General features: G+C 43.1%; 1 protein-coding gene across 4 annotated transcripts in view; it reads right to left on the bottom strand.

Annotated features, from left to right (window-relative positions):
• The window catches only part of LOC108132950 (neurofilament heavy polypeptide), a 35,428-nt gene extending 13,200 nt beyond the window's left edge, over positions 1 to 22,228 (bottom strand). For 2 of the 4 annotated variants that reach the window (XM_043210762.2, XM_017252558.3), the window contains exons 1-3: positions 21,667 to 22,227; positions 14,185 to 14,919; positions 2,979 to 3,180 (exon numbers count right to left, since the gene is read on the bottom strand). In XM_043210762.2, the coding sequence (XP_043066697.1) occupies positions 2,979 to 3,180; positions 14,185 to 14,219 (237 nt within the window). In that variant the 5' untranslated portion in view covers positions 14,220 to 14,919; positions 21,667 to 22,227. Of the gene's footprint in view, positions 1 to 2,978; positions 3,181 to 14,184; positions 14,920 to 21,666 lie in introns of those variants that run through there. The other 2 variants (XM_017252556.3, XM_070278946.1) reach the window with 2 other exon arrangements.
• Positions 22,229 to 24,120: the final 1,892 nt, after the last annotated feature.

The following is a 24,120-nucleotide window of genomic DNA, read 5'->3' as shown; positions in this document are numbered from 1 at the left end:
TAGATGCCCATCAGATAGTTTTTACAATTTTTTAATATTTACTACTAGCTAAAGTTTTAATAAAAGCAGATTATATTAACCGTTTAAGCCTTAAAATTTTACCAATAACTAGCTACTTTTTAAACCCCAAACTGGCAGTACGGGGTCCAAAATACTCTTAGTGGGAAATAAAAAAAATAATGGAGGCCGTTAAAAGAAAACACAATTCAATTGAAATTAATTTACGATCTTGTCACTGACTCGAAAACCGATTCGAGGTGTAAAAAGCAAATCATTGAACTCTTTTGGGCACAATTCCGATTTTCCAAGTGAATGCAACATAGCAATGAGTGCAGCAAACAAACTACAAACAAAAAAACACAATAAGTTTCGGTTTAATCCGCACGCGATATGGAAAAGGTCTGGGGCAGTTGCAGAGAGTGAGAAGAGAGGACTGGGGGGAGCCAGACACTGGTAACAGGTAAGTTGTTGCAGGTGTGCATGGCCAATAATTCACCGAGAGCAAGGCTGACGTGCCACAAAGAACTGTGGCATGAAAACACAGCAAGAAATTAAAAAGTCATAGTCATACAGATTAAATGACTATACATTTAATATTTCCTAAATGTTAAATGATTCAAGCATTTAATATTTAAGACCCATTTGCTCTGGTTTAATTTCAGTGCATTCAGTTAAAGACTAGTCAGATATGATCTATGGACCTGGTACTTGGTACTACTATACAAGCAAAACGAGTAACAGGCTTAAATAATATCAAATATTAAGTCATTAGGGGGCGGGCGAGTGGTACGAGGGCCTATACAGGAAATGGAAATTGCAATTTCAAAGTTTCCTCTGCCTAAAAATGGCCAACAAATACAAAAGATGGCCTGAAGAGACAAAAAAGACTAAAGCCTGGGTGTCGCCGTCGCTCGTAAAACACTATTTTGCTTTTCTGTATTTTGTTGTTTTCTGTTTTTGTTAAACACTTAATATTAGTTGTGGAAGTTGTAAAATATTTTTTATAGCTTCAAGAAAATGGGTTGTCTTTAAAGTTTTTTTTTTTATGTTTTGTGCTTTGTTTTTGGCCGGTTTGCGCAATAGACAAATTGATTTTTGTTGTTCTTTACGAAACGAGAGAGAATTTATAAAGATTATGATCCCCAAGCTTGATTATGAATGGCCAAAAAAAAATCCAGAGTTGGCCAACTACGTGAATGAGACTGAATGCCATGATTTGTGGCAGGAAATTATCCAGTCTCGAGGTGGCAGAGCCAGACAGGCACTGGGAAAAATAATTGTCATGAAGGGGACAACTAAAATATGATGTTTGAGGATCAATATTTAGCTGAAATACTACCCATATCCTCACTAAAAATCATTTTCAATTTTTAGATAGTTTATTGGTAGGAAATCCTTCCCTGTGTAAACAAATATAGCTAAAATGGGTATACATATATCCATATGCTAATGCAGGCAATGAAATGGAGACGGCGACAACAATGCCAACCCATAGAATTCTCTATTCTCCTCCAGCTGGTGTGGCGAAGCGGCGCGCATGTGCTACAGACTCAGAGAAGCGGAGAATCAGAGCCAGAAGCTAAGCCCCATGGAGAGATCGGGTGAACGGGGAGAAGTCGGTGAGTCGGTGAGTCGATGAGTCCGGGGCTGGAGAAGTCTGAACAAACACAGCAAATAAATAGCAGTCGGTTCGTTGAACTTTCCTCAATCAGTCGTCGCCAGTGCGAAAACTGCACAGTTGCAACTGCCACGGCGGCGCAACTTATGGAGGGGCACAGAAAAGTAAAAAAAAAAACAAATAAGAGAACGTGACTGGGTTCTGATGACAGGCCCTGGATGCAGTGCAGCCATCGAGATGCCATTTGGCAAATTCTCGGCGTAGTGGGTGTGTGGGTGGCTGGGTCCGGAGCCGGGACCAAGCAGCGATGGTGTCCAGCTGTGGGATAACCCTGGGTAATCGATACACGCAACTGAACCGCCGCGTTCTTTCGTGGTTTCAATTAGCCGGAGCCGTGACTTTAGCAAACGGATTCTGGGAAGCATTACCGCGTCAACTGCCATTTACATGGCATCTCGGTGCTGCAATCTCCGCCAGCTGGCCCCGGCTCATTTGCAGTCGCTTATGGAGCATCCATCCATCGGCTGGTGGCCTGTAACTACCATAAATCAACTGCGATTGCTGTGCTAGCTGGCGAGGCTGCCGAGGCTGCGCATGCGCCATACTTAGTGCTATTAAAACGTCACGGAAGTCGGAACGTGAGTGGCAAACGGCAGCGAGCCGCGATCAGCGAGAATTCCCTGAACCACAAGTACTACCCAGCATATACCTGTAGAGAGGATCTGTGCCTGGGAATTACTGGACTCGGATTCAGGTAATTGTCAACATTTATACGCGATCAATTAGGTTGAAATCCGAGGGAAATAATTTCAGAGTCTTGGCGTGACCCCAAACTTGCATGTCAAGAGGGCATTTGGCATAAGGGATAGAAGGGGGTGACTTCATCAATCTTTGGAACGCCGCTGTGATGTGATGTCTCGAATGGCACGTTAACGAGTTCAAGTGTTCGTTCAACCTCCTCCGAGTTCAAAGGTGTTTGTTTCACCGACAGTTTGCATGCCGCACTTGGGAAAATTCTCCACACGCCAAACAAAAACTGAAAACTGGAAAAAAAAAACACAAAGGAAAGCGGTGCTGGCTGCTCTTTTTGCTTTCCCTACCAGACCCCCACCATCCCCCCCTGGAGAAAATTGGGTTAACAACTCAAAAACACCAAAGAGCCGAAAGTTAGTTGGCAGTGATGAGGGGGTTATGGCAATATATATACAGGGGCTATGATTTGATTCGAGCTGATTGTCTATAATTGGATGGGTCTACAAGATATTTATCCCAAAGCGCTACGTGCTTTTATATTTTTTATTTTTTTAGCCAAAAGCGAGGATATTACCAATACCAAACCGACTACTGGCCAAGAACTCACCTTATCACAACCAGCGGATCCGGAGGTGCTGCCCCCGCTAGGACGCTCCAGGGACAAGGTGCCCGCTTCGGATTCCACGGGAGTCCTCGGCTGGTGGACTAACTGAATCCTGCCCTGGGATATCTGTATGTAGTTTGGAGGCGGCGGCATAATGCTGAGCACATCGTCCTTGTCGTCTTCATCGCAATCCTTCTCGTTTTGCCTGCAAGAAGATAAATAGTACGTTTGTTAACGGCTCTGGTTCTCGAATTACACATAAAAGTTGGCCAACCACTGGAAGTGGGCAGTGGTTGCATGTGGATTACTAAGTGGTTTCCATATCGCCGAGAGCATGGCTGCCTGGCATATTTCTCGATTGCCCCATAAAGAAGTGTCAAAATATTTCCCATTGCTCCAATCTCCTGGCTTATCGGCTGGCTTACAACAAAAATAAATACCAACTGACCGAAATAATTACACAATGCCTAAAATATATGTCGGCTAGTATAGTAAGTATATGCCAAGGCAGACTTTAAAAAGAGGCTGTCTATAAAGCGATTTTAATAGATAGTTGTGATACACAAAAAGAAAAACCCAAGACTAATGGTTATAGATAGGTGTTGGCCAAAATATCAAGGCTTGGTTTTATGAGGAGTTTATTTTCGTACATATTATAAACAGAACTATTAAATCCTTTAGAGATATAAACTATTTCTCAACCTGTAGGCCACTTAACCAATGTTTACTGTATGCAAGTTAACTTCAATTGATGGGGGTTACCACCTTGCGGCTGTTTTTGACACGACCCAAATAGACTGCCACAAAGATATCAATTGTGTTTAAGTTTTATTTTTTTTGCGAGCACTAGCCATGGCTTATAAGAGTGCATGGGATCACCTGCTGTGGGGGGCGCCACCAGGGTTCGGGCAATGTTTGTAGACATATCCTCGAGCCCGTCCGCATCCCATTGCTAACAACGAAAAGTCGCTCGTTATTATACCCTTGCAGAGGGTATTATAATTTTGTCCAAAAGTGTGCAACGCAGTGAAGGAGACATCTCCGACCCTATAAAGTATATATATTCTTGATCAGGATCACCTCCTGAGTTGATATGAGCATGTCCGTCTGTCCGTCTGTCCGTCTGTCCGTCTGTCTGTCTGTCCGTCTGTCTGTTTCTACGCAAACTAGTCTCTCAGTTTTAAAGCTATCGTCTTGAAACTTTGCACACACCCTTCTTTCCTTTGCACGCAGTATATAAGTCGGAACGGCCCGGATCGGCCGACTATATCCTATAGCTGCCATATAACTGATTGATCGGAAATGGTATAACTTTGGTATTTTTAGAGTTAGAGAGTTTAAATTTTAGGTGAGAGCTATTTTTGGCAAAATAATACGACATGCCAAATTTCATAAGGATCGGCCGACTATATCCTATAGCTGTCATATAACTGAACGATCGGAAATGACCCAACTTTCGTGTTTTTGAAGATAGAAAGCTGGAATTTAGTACAGACTCTATTTTTGGTCAGTTGATCCAACCTACCAAATTTCATTAGGATCGGCCGACTATATCCTATAGCTGCCATATAACTGAACGATCGGAAATGGTATTTAATAGAAATATCAACTTTCGTATTTTTGAAGATAGAAGCTTGGGACTTTTTTTAGATTTTGTATTGTAATAAATTGGAGTATATATTCCTATTCCCATAAGGATCGGCCAACTATATCCGATGTTTGCGATATATATCCGGTTTTAACTGCAAGGGTATATAAACTTCGGCTCCGCCCGAAGTTAGCTTTCCTTTCTTGTTTCCAATTGAATTTGCAGCTAAGTGCAAATAATTCGATAAAATTGCCACTCAGAGGCATTCGAGTGGGCCAAAATCAAGAAAAAAATGTGTGCTTTTTGGCTTGCCAGCTTGTCTGCGTTCACATCTAAGCCGAGAGCTAACTTCTGCCCCTCACGTTGGCCCCGGTGCACCGTCGTTGTCCAGCCAGCTGCTGGATCCAGTTTGGGCCAAGTCTAACTATCGAGTTGCAGACTTCAGTTGAATAAATGGCCACAAAAAACAAAAAAGAGCTGCAAACAATCTTACAAGCTAATCGCACAAAATGTTTCGTTTCGTGTTTGACGTTGACACCGGACAAGTGGGCAGAGCACTGGTTATATCCATACATCCAGTAGATATAAAAATACAAATATATAGAGGAGTACTTATGGACCCGCCATATCGGTGTCCATATCGCTGCGTATCGGTTTTCCAGCCCGGGGATTCTGCTGCCCACGTGCTGCTGCTGCCCCATAGAATTTCCATTCCATTCGTCTTTCGTCTTTTGATTTATAGGCATCAAATAAAGCAATCAAAATCAATTTAACTGTTATCAAGCTGGCTATTGGCAGCTGGTAATTAAGTGAAACATCGCGTGCAAGTGAATCAGCCATCTCGACCAGATCGACCAGACTCCCGGTCTTGCATTAGATGGAGATGCAAACCTAATTAGCTGGCTGGTCGGTAGTTGGCAAGTCAAAAGGCCAGCTAATGGCATTACAGGGCTTTAATTAAAGCTGTTGCTGTTGCTGCTTCGTTCTTGCCACTTTCGTGCTGAAGTCCCCCATCCCCAATCCAATCAATTGACAGTGAAAAAGTGCCGAAGGCGGCAAGGTGCAAAGTGCAAGCGTTGCACTTTTAGAAACGGACCAATTTAGCAACTGACTCATCAAGCTAATGTGTGCATAACAACTACTGAGAGAAAAGACTGGGGTATCTAAGAAATGATAAACTATAAGATACCATACTATACTTCCCTTTAATCTTTAAGTATTCTTACTGATAAAAAAGAACAGGATATATAAGACTTGATCCATCCATCTAAGACAAGTCTTCTACCTTTCTCTCTCCCTTTAATATTTTAATTTCCTAAAAAGCTGACCAATTTCTTTAAGTGTCTCTATACAGGAGCCATAAGTTACGCACAAGTTTTGCTTGAATTTGCATTTCCATTGGCGCTCTTCCCGTCGAATAGTCGACTGATAGCTCCAAATGGGGAATTGTGCTACTATGGCAAAAAGCTACAGCAATTCCCTATCCGTCGGTCATTCGGTTAAGGCCCCCGCAAGTCCCCCACAACTCCAACCCCTAACCCCGGATTCCGGGCTCCGGGCCCCCCAGCCACGGTTCTTGGTCTTTTTTCCGCCTTTGTGGCACATTCGTTTACTGATTATGCGTTTTATGCGACGACCATAAATTTCCGCTGTCGCTGCTCGTCTCCACCGGCCCCTGCCGGATTCCCCTGCCCTGGCCGGCCGCCGCTCCACCGGATTCTCGGATTCTCGGCTTCTCATCCGCTGTCCAGCGCTTATCACTGGCCATTGCAGTTGGCATAAAAATAAATATTGCACAAATGCGTATAAAAAGTAAATAAAATAAAGCAAGTGGCACTCTCGGCAGAGGGGATTCCGTATTAAACGACCTACAAATAAGCCGCATAAGGCGCTTACTACCGATTTTCCCCTGCTCCCACTCCCAGCTCCCTGCCCACTGCTATCTGCTGAAGTTCTCCATTGAATCTCCAGTCGGCGGGGTCTTTTAAGAGCGATTTGTAAGAGGGCATAATTATGAGGTCTGACTGGGCTCACGCCGATAAGCCAAGCCGCATAATTGTACTCTCGGCATGCCAAGATAAAGAACTCGAAAGCTTAAGGGGATTCTGGTCAAAATGATTGGTAATTAAAACAGAAATACTACTAATTCAGTTGAGTACTTGAACCCAAATCTTGCCGACCAATTTGGCGATAATTTAACGCTGCCTACTGCCGCTCAGTTGCCATTAAAAACATCGAATTATTAAACAGGCAATGCAAAGTGCATGTGGGAATGTTTACACAAACGCCGATGCCAATTGCCAGGGACTGAGTGTGTGTGTGTGTGTTGACAATGAGGTCGCCAGAGCAAATAATTTACAGTTCTCTGCAGTAATTGCCATAATTTTCGACGTCCATTCGAAACATGGCTCCCTTCCCATCGCTCTCCGTTGCCGCCGCCCGCCCCCACTCCTGTCATGAATATTGAAAATCGAAGTTAAAACTTCAACCGCCCCCCCAACTGTCCAAATGTCCAACTACGCTTGTGGGTGCCCACTGACATGGGCGTGGGCGTGGGCTGGTGCAACAAAAAATACTGAAACTGAAACAGAAACACAAACTGAAGCACAGACTGACCACACGCAGATGCAGCCTCCTGCAATCCAAGTTTTATTTATTTATATAACCCCAAGCTACTGTAGGTGGAATTCCTAGAGATGTATTTTCTTTGGCGCTTTAAAGAGTTATTTTTCAGAGTTATTTGGTCTTTTCTGTCGGCATTCTTTTATTATATTTATATTTTAGGAAAAATACAAGAATTCACAAAACAAAAGAATATTTTTTGTTCATTTTGGGGAATGAAATAAATATAAAGTTATTTTTTGGGCTTAAAATAAGGATTGAGAGCCACAATTTTGAAAGAAGATATTGTAGGCTTATATGCTCTTCTAACAAATTAGTAAAAGGCTTCCTTTCTTTGCAAAACAGGCTTTCTTTTTAGATGTTATGTGATAATAAAATTAACTTTTTTTTTTTATTTTAAGAAAAACTATTGATTTTACGAAATATTTATTATTTTTAGGAAAACATTTAAAGGGTTTGCTTTTTTGGGGTTGAATAGAAGAATTTGGAACCAGTAACCTTGAAAGAAGGTATCGTCAAAAAGTAGGCAACGCATTTAGAAAGTTTTCCTCCTTGGAAGAACTGGCTTTCTTTAAAGATGTTATATGAAATCTAAATACATATATACCAGATAAAGTAGAGCTTCAGCAGCAGTATGTTTTTTATATTACTTAAGTAACCCTTTCTCTATAGATCTGACTCTACCCCATTTTATTTCTAGCTCTTTTACGATCTACTGAGCACTTTGTTTGTGAAATTGCATAATTTATGAGTCTTGAGATCGATTTTAATCGTTTCAGTCTCTCACGGTCTAACATGGGAAGTATATCTGATACAGCTAGGGGGCGTGTTTGTTGTTCTACAAGCAGAAAACCGTTACATGGACACATATATGCATATATTTTGTAAATATGTCTGTTTGTGCATATGCTACATAAGGGGATTTCTACGCTCTTGTTGTTAATTTATTCATGAGCCGGCGTACGGGCTAAGCTTCCGTTATAAATCCTCGCTTAGTGCACTCCACGCTCCGGCGAACACACTATTCTTCTGTTCTATTCTGCCCCCCTGTCACTCAGGTTAACCCCCTTAGCTTCCAGCCGCCCGCCCGGACACAGGGGCTTTGTGTATGCTCGCCAAAGGGCCCTCGCAGCGTAACCCATTTCGCAGAGTTTGAAACAAATCCGACAACACACCATACCATCCATATAACCCAAATAGGCGTGTCGCTTTTCTGTCTGTTTACACTAGAATGGGGTCTTAATTCAGTGCTGCCAACTGCAGCTATTTTCACGTCAGATCTTGGTCTTTTTAATGGCCCCAGATCGGCAACGAGATAGTCTTCAAGACTCTCCAAAGAGTGGTTATTATTTTTGAGTTTAACAACTTTTTCCTACTCCCATTTGACACATTATAATTCCCGGCCAATTAGTCGGTCAAAGATAGAAGTATAATGGAGCTACTGACTATAGTTTGGGGGACTTGGCATCACTGACTTTAAGCTCCCGCTTTTCAAAACGTACACACATGGCACAAAGTGTTAGGCAAAGTCAAACAAGAGGCCAAAAGTGGATGGATGCATCTGCATCGGAGGGCTTAAGGGGGGACCCAGCAGCTAAGTAGTTATTGCATTGTTTCCCAGCGTCAGACATCGTGGGCGTCGATGAGAAATGCGAGTAGTTGCATCTCATTTCAACACTCTTTTCTCCCCGGCGTTGATGTTATCGATACGGTGATGACCCAAATCTTGAGGTAGACATGTAAGTCCCCCTCAGCTTGATCCACAACCCACACTGGAAATTTGCATAATTTGACGACAAGTCGGCTCGGAGGAGATTTATTATACAGGCCTCGAATATGAGCCAACCAAATATGGTTAAAAAGCGACTGGCGATAAGCATCAAATAATTGTGCTTGAACAGGAAATTACGACGACATAATTGAGTGCTATGTTGCCGAATCGAAATGAGATCGAGTCGGATCCGATTAATCCTCCCGTCTATAGGGAAGACTAGGTGGCATAACCATGGCATATAAGCCCATTCAATTGGCAATTGCCAGAGGCAGTGGCAGAGGCAGAGGCGCCAAAAGCCAAAGGCCCAAAGCCACAAATACATCTGGGGGCTTGCCTGCCGGCTCCCATGTGTAAATATTTATGCAAATATAAACAAGGGCCCGAATGGCTGGCCATGTAAATACTACTGGCCAAATGCAATAGATTAAAGCCATCCGTGCGAGGCCGTGTGTCACGTCTGATTCCGGGGAAGGAGCCCAAGGAGCACAGCCAACACGAAACGGAAGTCAAGTGGACACTTACTGCTTACCTGGCCAAACACCTGGGACACCAGACCTCCCCACGCTGATTGACAGGCCCAAAGGCCGATGTTGGCCAATGGATTTGCATTTTCAAGCACTTGAAGAAAATGTCTCATACTTTGTGTATGGAGATACTAGTAGATAGTAGTAGTAACTTATTCATTTTTTTACAGTGTAGTTGCTCCCTCTTACGGCTTAAAAGGAAGCCGTCAAGGTGCAGCCATTCGCTTTAGAAAGTTATTTGCATGCCACGCTTTAGCCAAAGCCGCTCCTCAAACTCACGGCTGATTCGCATGCAGATTTTTGATTGGCACTTGGCCGAGCGGAAGCGATCAGTATCGCTCTCACTTCAAGGACAATGGCATGTTAATTAGAGGACCCAAGCCGAACCAGGCGGTTACCCAAAAAAATATACAATATCGTATATTGCCAAAGTGCCTAACAACAACTCGCTCTACGCACCCTAATGACCCATAAACACTGGCTCAATAGGCCATATCCGCTGTCGTTGGCCAGATAACGCATTTGGGCCACGGCACCTGTCACCCTACCACCCACCTCTTGGCCATAAACTCGCATACCCACATACAAATTCTATTGATCAACAAACATTTTCGCTGGCCCCCCATTACAACAGCACAATGGCACACAACACATAGTTCATTTGGCTGTAAAACGCCGACCGTTTGGGGTGGGGTTTTTGGGATCTGGGGTCTTGAATTTGGCGGTATGGGGGAGTCTCGAGGTCCGGCCCCACCCTCTTTAATTCTCCAGCTCCCTGACCCAACCCAAAAACGAGCTGGCTTGCGTTTAAAGCAAACGTTAAGGGCAAACTTTTAATTAGAAAGCAAGTACGGTCAGCTGCTAAATGGCGATGGGGAGCAGGGATGGGGGCAGGACGGTGTAGCAAATACGGAACTATGGAAGGGAATAATTCATTTCATGTGGAATTCCTGTATATAAAAATGCACTGAGCAAAAAAAGGAATTTAATTAAGAAATATAATCAAATATAATTTTAATTAAGAATGTCTGTGAAGGTATGTGTCCTCAGGTTATTTGCATATTTTTTTTGTATTTCTCTCAGTGCCTGCGTGCCTGGCTAGTGGCAGTGAATTTTCCGAGCCAGTGCACCCAGTGCATGTCAGAGCCCAATAACGGAATTGAACGCACAATAGTTGGCAATCAACTGAGCTGAACTGGGGTAGGTTAGGGTCATTCCACGCATCAGGGAATGGCTGCAAGTCGGTAGGATCTGCTCCCAGCTCCCCAGATCTTGGTGCTCCTGCTGCCCTCCACATCCCAGATGATAAATCGCTGGCTGACATCGCTGGCATCTGCATGTGTCAGCCGCTCATTAAAAAGGTATTCATCATTATCGCGACCGCCGCGCTGCAGTTGTCGCACCCAAAGTGAAAATGCCGCCAAGACGACACGAGATGGGGCAAGGCAGGCAGCGTCTTTGTGGCAGCATGTCTGCTGTCACAATCCATTCCGGCCGAAGGGGTGCGGATTAAGTCTGATGTTTTTATTAATTTTACTCTATTAAAGATTCCCTTAGTTTAAAACAAATTAATGTTGATTTAAAGCCAAGTATAGATGCCCGCCCGGAGATCATAAAACAAACGTGTTTGTATGCAAATCTAAACGATTTGAGTTACTCTAGGAAGTAAAGTGTAGTTATTATTAAGACTTTTATTTATAGAAATGATTTAGCAAGCTGTTGGGTAAGTTTCCAATTAAAATTGAATTAGCTTGGCTATCAAGTTACAGGGTATTGCAGCTTCGTTGGGAACCTGGACATATGGAGCACAAAATACGAGTGCAATTGTAATTTTCTTGCTTTCTTTTCTCCACTCATATCGCTTTTATTTTTTCTGATTGTGAAATTGTTCAATAATTTTCTTTTTCTTGGCCTGTCTGTCGCCTTCGTCATCTCGGCCCTCTGAGCTCTGAGAGATGCAAGCCAGATATGCGATATGTGCGCCACTTTGGCTTATGATGGAATTGACACTTTAGTTTTTGTGACACATACGAAGTGCGGGCTGGCGGGATGACGGGATGAAGACGCCCATCACAAACAGACACTGGCACTGATACACGGAATACCCTCACTCACAAGCCCCCACTACCCATAGAGGGAAGTAACATTCAGATGGTAGATAGTAGTGGAGGCAGACGCACTTGAAATGCATAAAATGGCATTTTCTTTTGTTGTGTGCAATGAATGCCTCTCTGCCTTTGGTGGTGGTGGGTGTTTTTATTTTCATTCCATCTTTTTTTTTTCACAGTCCCCACGCCCCAGGCGGACGAAGAGGGATTCGCTTTTATGGCCAAGTGGAGATGGAGTTTGGGAGATGCGTTTGTTAGCACTAATGGCGCATTTATGAGCGTATAGCCGCCCATGGGCCCATGGGGTTGCGAGTGCGGGTCTAATAGAAAAGCTCTCACGTCCCGGTCACCCGGGGTGTGGACTATCAGTCGATCAATTTGTCCGTTTATTGTCATTTAGCTAAGTAAACTCCAATCCCAGACAAATATGACACACACTTATGGTTGAATAAACTATCTCTGGTTATTTTGCGAAACTGGAACAAGGGTAGGAGGGTTTTTATCAAATACTATGTATCACGAAAACTTTTCAGATGCGCATTTCCGCTAATTGCCGCAACAGCCCCCGAGGCGAAGCCCTTGCCTTGGTCTGTTTTGTATTGTAATCTAAGCTGGAAATTGTGGAAGACGGTGGGGGGTACCATGTAGCCTACATAACAGTAAGTTCCCACTGCCGCCACCGCCTCACGCTTTGTTGCACCACATTTCCTTTAACCCATAAAACCCAGGCACATGCGCAACGCGACGAGATGTAAAAGATACTTTTGATAAGTCTGCCCCCGAGTCTTGAAATTGAGAATTCTGCCGGCGGATATATGTCTTGTTCTGGTCTGACCATCGTGGGTTGTATGTGGTTCCCGTATCAATCATAATTAGGCATCCAGTGGCTGTATATTTTGAGATACATTAATGTTTCTTGAACTCTCAGGCACACATAGGCATAATAAATCCCAATGACTGTAGTTTTTAAGTTTGTGAGAAAACGTATCTGCTGTTTACATTGCAAGAAAAATGGCATAGTATCATAGAGTCAACTCTCAAGAGAGTTAAACGACTTCCTTGTAGATCTCCAACCTTAAAGTATTAAGTCATTTTAACTTTTTAATTAAAAAACCCATAATCCTGACTAATTAAATTTAATTTAATATCCCTCCTTTTTCCTCAGTGCACTGTCTGCAGCTGCACTTGGCTTCATCCGACTTTTGTAGCCCACATCCCAGCCCATCAAAATGTTTAGTGCTTAATAAAGTGTGTTATGTGTTTTTTTGTGTAATTATTTTTAGCTTTAGTCGCGCTTGATTGCCATGTTAGGAGGGTATGGACGGGCTGAGCGGCTAAAAGGCATCGCAGGCGTTTCTAAACGAACATTTTTCATGTGTGGGCCTCAAAAAAACACAAGAGATCTTAAAGGTTTCGGGCCAAACACCGACCAAAATACTGGTAGACAGAAAACCCCTTTCCCCTTCTATAAATGTATGTATATGTAAATGAGAGTTCCACCTACAAGGTGCTTTTGGGCTTTTGGGGTTTCTATTTGCACAGGTGTTTTTAGCACCTGGGTTCATGGGTGCCACTGAGTTGTGTGCTGGGGCATTAGTTATCATCCACTGGCCGGGGCGTGTCCCTGCTAAGTGCTAAAAGGCATTCGACTGCACTTTTCTGTAATAATTATCACATCATGACTGGCAAACAAGAAAGGCCACCATTGATGGTCGACAAGAAGTTTTCAACTACCATTTTCTATTCAGAACTTGTTGGTTTGTTTTGCTGCATAGTTAATATGTTCCTCCAAAGAAGATTGAACCTCCGAGAGCCCCTAACTTTCATTTGTCTTCGTGTCTTGGCCAGTCGTGGCTTTTCCCACGAAAATCATTTCGGCAGATGGCTTTTTGATTGCCCGGGCTGCTAATTTTTGTGGCAAAGTAATGGCCCGCGAGCCAGACTCGAAATTCGAATCGCATTCGAGCATAATTCAATTTTTGCTTTTGGCTAAAAACGAAACCGGTCCGGTCTCCGAGCAATCAACTAATAATAAAGATTTTAAACTAATTGGCTCATTTAACGCAACAACAACTACTTCTTCAAAAAATCATTATAATAATGATGACGATGACTGATGACTGGTCGCCACAAAATCAGCAAAATCATGGCCTTCGGATATTGAGGAGTGAGGAGGGAGTGTTTTGTAACTTGCCAGAAATTAATTATACAAAAGTAACTTTAGCCATTGCAGTCCCCACTCCCCATTTTTTTCAATTTTTTGTCAGCGATTTTGCAAATTGAAAAAAAGGAAACCTTACTCGCCCATCCTTGGAAAAAGAAGGAACTACTTCCTCGACCAATGACCTTTATCGCGACAGTCATTAGCGAAGGAATTGGGCCAAAAAGGGCAGCTTTGATAAAGAAAGGAAGAAAGAAACACATAAAAGCTGCTGCTGGACATAATCGTCTTTTTGGGAGCCAAGAATGGGTCAATACACTGTGGGAATTTGTTGGTATAGCTAATGAAGAGGGCTGTATTGGAAGATGGTAGGTTTGGAGAACACCCCCAAATATTTTTCACCGTGTGGATTAATTTCTTTTGGGGACTTACTTGCGTGCCAGGCGTTTCCTTATTCCCGCGAACATTTTCGTTGCTCCCTTTCTGGATGGCGCGTCGCTGGCTTTATCCGCCTTTATGTTCCGTACTAATGTTGTATTGTAAATTAAATTGCCGATTTCCGGAGGGCTTTCTCCTTCTCTCTCTCTCTTTTCAGACTGGTGCTATCTTTTTCGGTCACGGCGAAAAGGGCAACACTTAAAATTAATTAAAAAAACAGCTAAAACGAGGCACGCAATTGTCGCGCAGCTTCACTTCATGTACTAGTACTTGTATTTGTTTTTTATGTTGTAGCTTCTGCTGCTGTTCATTTGGCGATTTGTTGTTGTTGTTGTCATTGGCAGCTTTGGGACGCCTCATTGCAAGAGGCTAACAAACAAACAAACAAGTTAACAAACAAAACACACAAAAAATAACGAAATGAAAATCAATTAGCCTAAGTAGGCAGCTGCAATACTGCAATGCTGGAGATTTATTTTCAATACACTCGGACGGATCGGTGGATTGTGCAATCCGTAATTCGACGGAATCAATAATCTTCAGCTGCGATCGGGAACGGTGCACATTTCCCAACCCCAGACGGACATGCTCCGCGGCACAAACACACACTTTTCCGCCCAAAGATATTTTCATTCACTTTGCTCCTCCATGTTGACAATCCCATCGGGTCTCGGTTTACGGTCTGTATTTCTTTATTTTTCGTTGGTTTTTTTTTTTTTGTTTGGGGAGCTGAAACGAACCAGAAGAAATTCACACATTATTTTCAAATTCATTTTGTGTATCAACAGCAATGAGGGGGAAAAGTCGGTTCGGGATCGGGATCGGGTGGGCCATTAGCGATTTATATAATTGACGTGTTGAGTGACAAATTCAAAGCATTTGCTGCCAACAAGACGGAGCGAATCGAATTTTTAGGGTCCGGCTTATAAGAAGTTACAGCAGCCAGAGTGTCGTAATTTCTCAGCAAAAAAAAATACATAGATGTGTCATTTATAAAGGTTATGGGATTAGTTATACAAGAAATAGATGGTCTAACTAGACAAGCCCCCATAATCTCGCCTATTAATCAAGTTTTTCTTAACAACTTTAAGGTGTTGAGTGCTTATTGAAATCCCCATTACTGACCACAAATAGACGAACCCCTTTTAAAGCTTAAATTTATGTTTTCTTATGATTTTCTGTGGTCCAACTTTTAATGGTGTTTCCTGGCTAACGAGATTTCTAATTAAATGCCGCCAGAGAACTCCTTAAGCTCCATTTGGGGAGAAGACAACTGTTTCTGTGGCCATAGGCCCGCAGAAACAAAGATTTATGGTCTGAAAATTTGATGGAAGTGAACAAAAATTTTGCAGAACTCTGGGAGGGAAAATGTCTGGCATTTGTGTGAGATAAGGTGGACTCCACTGCGACTGTTCCTCCGGAACCGAATGGGTAACATCAATCATGGCCTCAATCTGTGTGTGACCCCCAGCCCGAACGGATGCAGATGTAATTATGGCCCTGTGTTCTTTGGGGCTTCTCTCCCCTATTCCGTGCTAATGGCGTATTTGGTTACAGTTTCGGGCCGTGCACTTGGCTCAAATACGAGTGCCGGGCCAGGCAGCAGCAACAGATACTGCCACAAGATACAAACACTGCTGGCCAAGCATGACAAAGAACATGTTTTTTTTATTTCTTTCTCTGTATAAGTGCTAAAGAGTATATATTTTCCTAGCAAGTTGCAAGTGAGAGCGTGCAACTTGGAACTTCTCACGCACGCGGTGGCATTTTGTATCTGTATCTGTATCTGAACGAGCCGCGTACTGTATCTATTGGAGATTGCAGCACGTACAGGCGGTGAATAGTATTCCCCCCGTGGTTCCTGTCTCCAGTCGCCCTTGTTACGCCTCATGTTCCGCATTTGGTTGTGCCGCTATTTCGGGTCATTCCCTCTTTTTTTCCCCCCTTTTTCCTAGCTTTTCCCCCGCTCCTCCTCTTACCAGCTTTCCCAGCATTTTCCCCTGAATGAACGGAACGGAAACCTGCAGCATACGATACGCTTCAGCGAGCGTGCAATTACCACCGCAAAACAGTGCTTCTGGATCCATTCTCCGCCATCAAAATATCAAAAGTTTCCCCCAAATAATCCCCCAGAAATAGTGCAACTCCACTGATTTATGGCCCATTGTATCTGACAGATACAAAACGCTTTTTACCAACACTCGAGGCCTACAAGTGGCTGCCTATTATGATTACTGTGCCTGTTTCTGTTTCGGTTTCTGGCTTTCAGCTGCAGTTTACTGATTACTTTGGACTCTTCACCGTCAGCAATTGAAATCCAAGACTCAACGCCCACAGATTGGACAACAAAAGAGTTGCTCACATTTCATAGACGAGGAGGAGGTCTGAGGCGAGGTAGGTGTTTCAAAATTGTCACCCACTAGCCATTATCCACATGCCACTAGATTAGAGAACAATCCGCGTTCAACTGGCTAAGGAATTTGCCAGCTTTTTCTTTTGTTAACTCAACGCCAGAAGCAATAAAGATGATTTCTTAATAGAATTCATTAAAGCTACCCTAAGGATAGAACCATTTTAATGCTTACAGAGAAAGAAATATGTAGATCTTACAATAAGATTTATCTAGTAATTTAAGTTTATTTTCAAGATTTTGTACCTTTTTTCAAACACATGCTGTTGACATGGCCCAGATCAGTGTATCTATAGATTTGATGACCGATTTCTGATCATATTTTTTTCTCTGTGAGCCAGAATACAAAAAAGATATATATGCAGTTTGCCTTCTGAAAAGATGAAAAACGAGGCAGGAAAACTGCGACGAGCAAATGTGCGAAATAAAAATTTCATAACGTGAAATTAGCGCACATAACTTGAATGCAAATGCAATTTGGGCACGTCGTTGCAACGGACGGAGATGGGGGCTATATGTACATAGGAGCAGGGGGCATGTTGCACCAACTGATGCCGCCGATGACGAGTCGCTGATGGGGATGGCTGGCTGAATTCGGTTCGAGTTGCTTGGCTGCCCATAAACGAAGCAGCAGCTGCAACTCCTTTTTTTCCACCTCTCCATCCGAGGATGCCTCCCCCCCATCCATCGATGGACCCTTTGGTCTTGTTTGTCTCGGACCGAGTAACGGGATTTATAATTAAACATAAGCCCGTCGGATCCGCAGACTCAGCGACTCGCCAAAGGCACGCACTCCACTCCGCCAGAAGACCAATAAGCATTTATGCCAATACGGGTGTGCGTCGGCATCTTCTGGTTTTCCTTGGTAATCCACTTCATATTTTTACAATTTTTTTTTCTTATTTTTTTTTCAGAATGTGTCGCCAAGTTGGCTGCCACCAAACCCCTCCCCCGGTAATCCGCGAATATCGAGAAATGAGAGCGCAAAATAAACAAATCGTAAATCTGTGAAAAATATGTTTTATGACTACGTACATGACCGCGACCACCCAAAAAATATGCCTCACCCAAACCAGGAGTGTGTATCTTGCAGATGCCTAGATACACAGCCGAGTTGTCAGCGCTTTTGGTCTAGAATTTTATGTTTCGGTTCTCTGACTTGCAGTTGTCCAATTAGTTTGAAATGGCTGTGTAAATTCTCCTTCCACTTGTTTGTTTGTTTCTTTTTGCCAGTTTGATGGTTAATCGAGTGAAATGCAATCAAATTTACATTCCCTGCGAAAACTGACAAGTAAACTTTCCCCAAACCCTACCCTAACCCCCGACCAATCAAGTGCCAACCATAATAAATGCCAATAAAAGTTCACATTTAACCCATAAAACTTCGATAGGGGAATTGTTAGCTCGCCTGGTTTCTGGTTCCTGGTTCCCGGCTTTAGTTCCTGGCTTCAGCTCAATTTCAACTTTTATTGAAGTGCCAGAGCTGAGCTCAGGGCCGGGGGTCTGCGGGGCGAAAACAACTACGGAAATCCTCTCGATGACAGGTGTAAGGACAGGTGTGCTGCGCCTGGGAACGGAAAACGATATCGGAAGAGTGAAGAGCTCATAAATTTGCTTATAATAAACTACTTTTAGAATCCAATTAAAAATTGTATTTGCCAATTTCCTTATGACCAGGTAAGGGAACTAAAATTCAACAAATATTATGTCCTACATTTTTAAGGGGTTTTTGAACCCAAGTTACTTCCCTGATTTCTTCATGGATTTATAGGTTTTTTTGAGTACATTTTTGTTTACTATCTCTGCTGTTCTAGTCTGAATGCTAAGCTGGCTGGAAAAATGTAAACAAATTTATGCCAGGGAACCGATTTGGAGGCTCTGCCTTGAAGCACCCGCCAGTCGGTGGCTTTATCTTGAGCCCTAAGACCCCAAATTGCGGCAGTCGGCAGAAACTATGTCATGGCGGAATAACAGATTCCGCACTTTTGGAAAAAGAATATATATATACATGGATTTGTGGTAGATTAGCCCAAGATAAGAGCCTGATAGCGGGGAGGGCTTTGCGTCCATGATGGCCATAAAATTTCGATGCTGATGGCAGCAGCGGAAGCCTCATTATTTGGCTGGGTAATTAGCGTAAATTGGAGTAACATAAGCTGGCTCAAAAGATTGCCAAGTGAATGGTGGACAGAGAGTAATTGTATTAAGCAGCAAATTGAATAATGAAATGAAATAACCAATTAAGAGCCCCAGGAAGTGGCCAAAAAGCCAAATAAAGTGAAACCGCAAGGCAAAAAGCAAAGACATACACATGACACCATCGGCATTAGCTTCAACATCATTGACTAAAAACCTCGGAGGTATACATATAGGGGGGTGTATATGGGGTTACCGGTTTGAGAAACACAGCCAGGCGACAAAAGTTCTCTGTTGCCAAAAAAATTTAAGAACTTGAGAGCGAAAGGGGAGCGCTGAGGCGGAGCTGGAAGGTGTTGCCAAGTTGGATGTGGACGATGTTTGTGTTATGAATTTTTGAATCAGAACCAGTTCGGCAAGTTGCTGGCTAACGCACTAGTAGTAGATTGCAAAAGCCAAAGCCAGAAGCAAACAAAAGCTTAGACACAATGAAAAAGATACATTTGTATCGCAGAGATACCATATACCAGACACCAGAGTGAGACTGGGTGTTGATTTCAATTGTTGTTGACCGTAAAATGGGCTCGAGAAAAGGTGCCAAACTAACCTTGCCGTGCTTAAAATTCATATAAAACCTTAATTTAAATAAAGAGAAACAGCATAAAACAAATTACCATAAAATGCCAAACGTGCCCTAAACTAAACTTGGCCAGCATGTCGCTGACTTTTGAATAACACCAAAAAAACCAGCACATAGCAGAAAAAAAAAAAACACAAATAGCAGAAAACGAGGCGAAGAGAAAAAAATTAGTGCGTGCCTGCAAATGGTTAATGCCACAAGATTGTGCCCCATGGAATTGTGAAGAGTCAACAACTACAATTTACTCTCCCATATGCATACTATATGCTATAGTATATCAAGCATTTCCCGGTACACCAGCTCCATATCTCCATCGCATCAGTCGGAGCTCTTCCTCAAGGAATTTATGATATGAGCCCAAATGAGATATGGTTATGGGCGATGTGTTTGCGTTGTCAACTCCGAAATAGGCAGACATTCGGGCAGACTTTGGGGCCCAAAATGAAGTTAGGTAGTTAAGATATATAACTGGGATAGCGCCACCACCTACGGGTACTTGTCCGCCCCTCCCCCCCTCTTCCATATGCGTATGCAAATGTCAGGCTATGTGGAGCAGCAACCCCAGCGGTGGGTTTATTTATTTCCCAGCGACACGAGAAGTCTCTGCCCCACCCCCACCCCGGGGGCTTGCTTTAGTACCTCTTTTTTGTTTTTTTGGCGACTTCCTGTGGTTCTGTTGACAGCCAATTTTTGCGGCCTAATATAAAGAAATATTTAACTGGAATATGTCATGAGTTTCCGGAACAAATGCCCTTTAAAAGCTAAAGTCTTTAAAGTTGAAAAAACTTTGCCTTTGGAAGACTATCTCGGTTTTAATCCTTTTTCTAGTCCGGCGCTTGGTGTCTTCATTCATTATGCAAATCAAATAATTTGCTACATGTGTAGCCATGTTTTCTAAAAAATAAAGCACACACGCACACCTCCGGCGGACGCAGGCGCACCTATTTGCTTCCGGTTTCTGTGGCGGCAGCACGTGCGTGAAAATTGCGCCAGTTGTTGTGTGTTTTTTTTTTTTTTTGGAGGCTTTGCCACGGAGTAGGGGTACCCCGTGTAGGTAATGGTAAACCCATTATGATTGTTGTGGCAACAGCCATAATTAAAATGCTAGAAATTACAGTCCCAGCCACGTTTTCGGTGTGGAGTTTTCTTTATGGCAATCGGCGCTAAAGTTGCATAATTCCAAGGTTGGAGAAGAGTTATCCCACTTTTGCTTTCGTTTTGGTAATGTTTGTGCAATGAACCATCAGCATTTCACTGGCTTTCTGGAAATTCATTAATAATTTCCACAGAATCGAGTACCAGCCTAATCTTATCAAAGAAGTGCAATGGGTAGGGAGTCCATTTTTGCCCATTACTCATGAAACCCATTAGGGTTGCGAAACTGAAGTTGATGGCTGCTTCGGCTACCAGAAATCAACCATTCCCCAATCATTCCCAATGGGATTATTAATTGAATCAATGACAAACCGAAATTTAATAAACAATAACCATTCCGCCGTGGCCCTTATCGATGGGGCGCCATGTGGCGTATGCGCAATAATATTACGCATACGTAGTACCCAGGGCCGTAGCTAGAGCCTCGGGGGCCCTGGGGCAACAAGTAAATTTGGGGCCCCCTATACGGAAGTCTTTTGCCCCGGCGGGGCCCCTTCCCTTCAGGGGCCCTGGGGCACCGCCCCACCTGCCCCATGCTAGCTACGGCCCTGGTAGTACCGATCCCAGAAAATTGTGCAAGGCAACGAAGTCCGACTGATTGGAAAGTGGAAACCATTCGATATGGCTGCTTGGCGATTTCCTCCTTTCCGCAAGAAGACCAATCTATGGCCAGCTGGAAAATCGTTATAGCTATCGCTGGGCGGTTATCTGGCAAAGTGAGTGATACCATCGACGACACTGATAATTGACGGCAATCATTGAGCAATTGACAAGTTCATTTTGGGAAACGGAGCAAATAAACACAACAAAACGCTGCCAACAGCTGCTTAAATTAACATATTCGTCTTCGATCGAAGGGCAGTAGAACTATGATAGATAGAACTAGTAATTTCTTATGGAGTGACTCAACTATCAAGTGACAAAAAATTAAAGTCTAAATTATAGAACACCAACTGTAGGGTTAGTGAAAAAGATGGGCCGATAGAGGGGGCTGTTGTCGAGATAATTATATGTAAATGGGTTTTTGTCGCCTGTTGTTATCAGGGAGCGTATGGCCGGGCCGAGTTCAAAAGGGTGGAGGTGGAACTCATTAAGTCTGGCCAAAGTCATTGAACTTGGGCGATAGGAGACTTACTCGTGTTCTGGCTACGGTGGCCCTCCCTGGGGCCTGGGCGCCGAAAAATCACAACTCGCTATCCCGCTTGCACTTTTTGGCCTTCTGGACCAAAACACTAACACACAAACAACACACCCGGACAACAGGCAGCAGGTGTGTGTGGGTTTTCGAGGTTTGTTTCGCTTCGTTTTGGCTTCTGCCTGGCTTGTTTGCAGTGTTTGTTTTGCTGTCTGCCGTTTCTCTTTTGCACTTTTCAGCTTTTTTGCACTTTTCTGCTTTTTTTTTTTGCTGCAACTCGGCAGCTGTCAACGCGCAGCAAACGCGCAAAAATTATGTTTAGCCGCAGCCACACATCCGCACACCCGCGATACACTCGGATACACTCCTAGTGTTTGGCCAATTCAAACAACAAACGGCATCGAAAGCCGGGCGAATGGTGAACGCGACATGCAAACGGAAATGGCGAACCGTATAGACCGCTAGCTACGAAGGAACCGCTCCGTTTTCCGCTTTTCCAACCGTCAATTTTTCCAAACATCCGCTCCGCAACCGCTCAGCGCGAGAAAAATAAGTGAATGAATACTGAGTGGCAGTCGTTCTTTTGAGGCACACTATTCCGCGGCTCTCTGTATTCGTATAGGTAGTATACCCGAAGTATCTACGAGATACGAAACGTATACGAGATACAAACTGTTAATGAAAAGAGAGAGAGAGAGAGTTGAAGAAAAGTAAATACTTTTAATGTGTTTTCAGAAGATTTTAGTTTAGTTTTTCTAAAAACTTTTCCACATAAACTACGTTCTATATATTTCTTACGTAAGACTTCACAGGTATAAATTAAATAGATGCACTGACTCTTATAGTGCAATACGACCTCTGTTAAAACAGCTGACTTAGAAGCCGGCTTTTCACTTTGCTTTTAAAATGCATTCATAAGCGACAGTATTTACGAGATACGCATGTATAAGAGATACTCAATTACGAGATACAAATTCGTACCGTTACCAGTGGGAGAGAGAGCAGTTAACAGAGCACGAAATCGCCGCTGTTAAAACAGCTGACTGAGAAATATAGAGAGAGTGGTGGTTGCTGGCGCCCGAGTCCGAGAGGAGTGAGAAGAATTGGCCAACATGGTAGAAGACTGCCTGGTTTAGTACGTAGACTAGTATAAGATACAAATTGTATCTCAGCGACTTATGGCCATAATGGCTTTGAAAAGGTTTAATAACCCTTAGCTCATTAGCTGCCAAGCAGAAGAAGCTAAACCCCCTTTTTGGCTTACACCGCACCACTCCCCCTTGGTGTGATTCCCCTTTCGGGCATAATCAAATCATTTAGCCAAAAACTTATTCAAAATTCACAATAGCGACACGCTCAAATGCACACAATTCGTGGCTAGAAAATGTTTCTTTCAGGCGTTTGTGGCAGGACGACGGTTGGTCCTGGCGCAGGACCCTTGCATTGTTGTAAACAATCCATCATTATCGCATAGACTTCCGCCTGAAGAGGAAACGCGGGGTGTGCCAACATTGCATTACAGTTTGTGGCTAAAATGCACTGAGAAAAGTAAGAAAAACAAAAAATAAATTAGATTTTAAATATATTAATTTTAATAAAGTAAATAATATCAGTTATAATTATTTATTCTTAAAAACCGAATAAAATTAATGTTAAATTTTTTTAGTTTTTCCACAAAGTTTTATTATTAGTTTTTAGTGTTTTAATGTTTTTTAGTCTAGCCCTCCTTGGATCGTCCTTCGTTAGTCCTTAGTCCAAACACACACACACACACCGACACTGTCACACTTACAAGCGCAGAAACACTCACACACAGACAGTCAAATTGCCGGGCCGTGTGCACGTGTCTGGCAGCCTTCGCTGGGGATTACAGGCGACTCGTTCAGTGAAAGTGAGCCGCCAGGATCCAACAGGACTCAGTCAGTTGGTCGTCGTCTGGTCTGGTCTGGTGTGGTCTGGCCGTCACCGCCCCAAAGTCCACCCCTCCCTCCGATCCCCATAACCCCTCGAAAAATGTTGCATTCGCCAGAAGTTTTCTATAATTTGTGTTGCCTTCTTGGGGGTGGCTTAACGGCTTCGTTCTGCTTCTTTTTTTGTGGCGGCTGCGGTTTATGCAAATTAGCAAAGTTAACATTTGCCAAATTGTCGAAAAATTTCATTTGGCCAGCTCATCCTCTCCAGGATTTGGCTTTGTTTGTTTTAACCTCAAAAAGAGAATGCAAAATAATATCGGTTACCAACAGTTTTCATGCATAAAACAAAAAAGGAAATACAACTTCAAGAGGAAACAAAAGGGGTGCTTCGGAGATAGATAGAAAGTCGATCCACAAATCGTTTAAGGTATTCCGCTTAAGAATCTGATGAATATTGGCCAAAATATGGACTTCGGAGTGGCTCATAATGTCTGTTCCATGCATTTTCCGCATTTCCATAAAAAGTGACAAAAAATCTTAA

Source organism: Drosophila bipectinata, chromosome 2R (genome assembly GCF_030179905.1).
Source record: "Drosophila bipectinata strain 14024-0381.07 chromosome 2R, DbipHiC1v2, whole genome shotgun sequence".
NCBI lineage: Eukaryota > Metazoa > Arthropoda > Insecta > Diptera > Drosophilidae > Drosophila > Drosophila bipectinata.
Note: the sequence above shows the minus strand (reverse complement) of the source record. Positions and strands in the feature narration are given on the sequence as shown.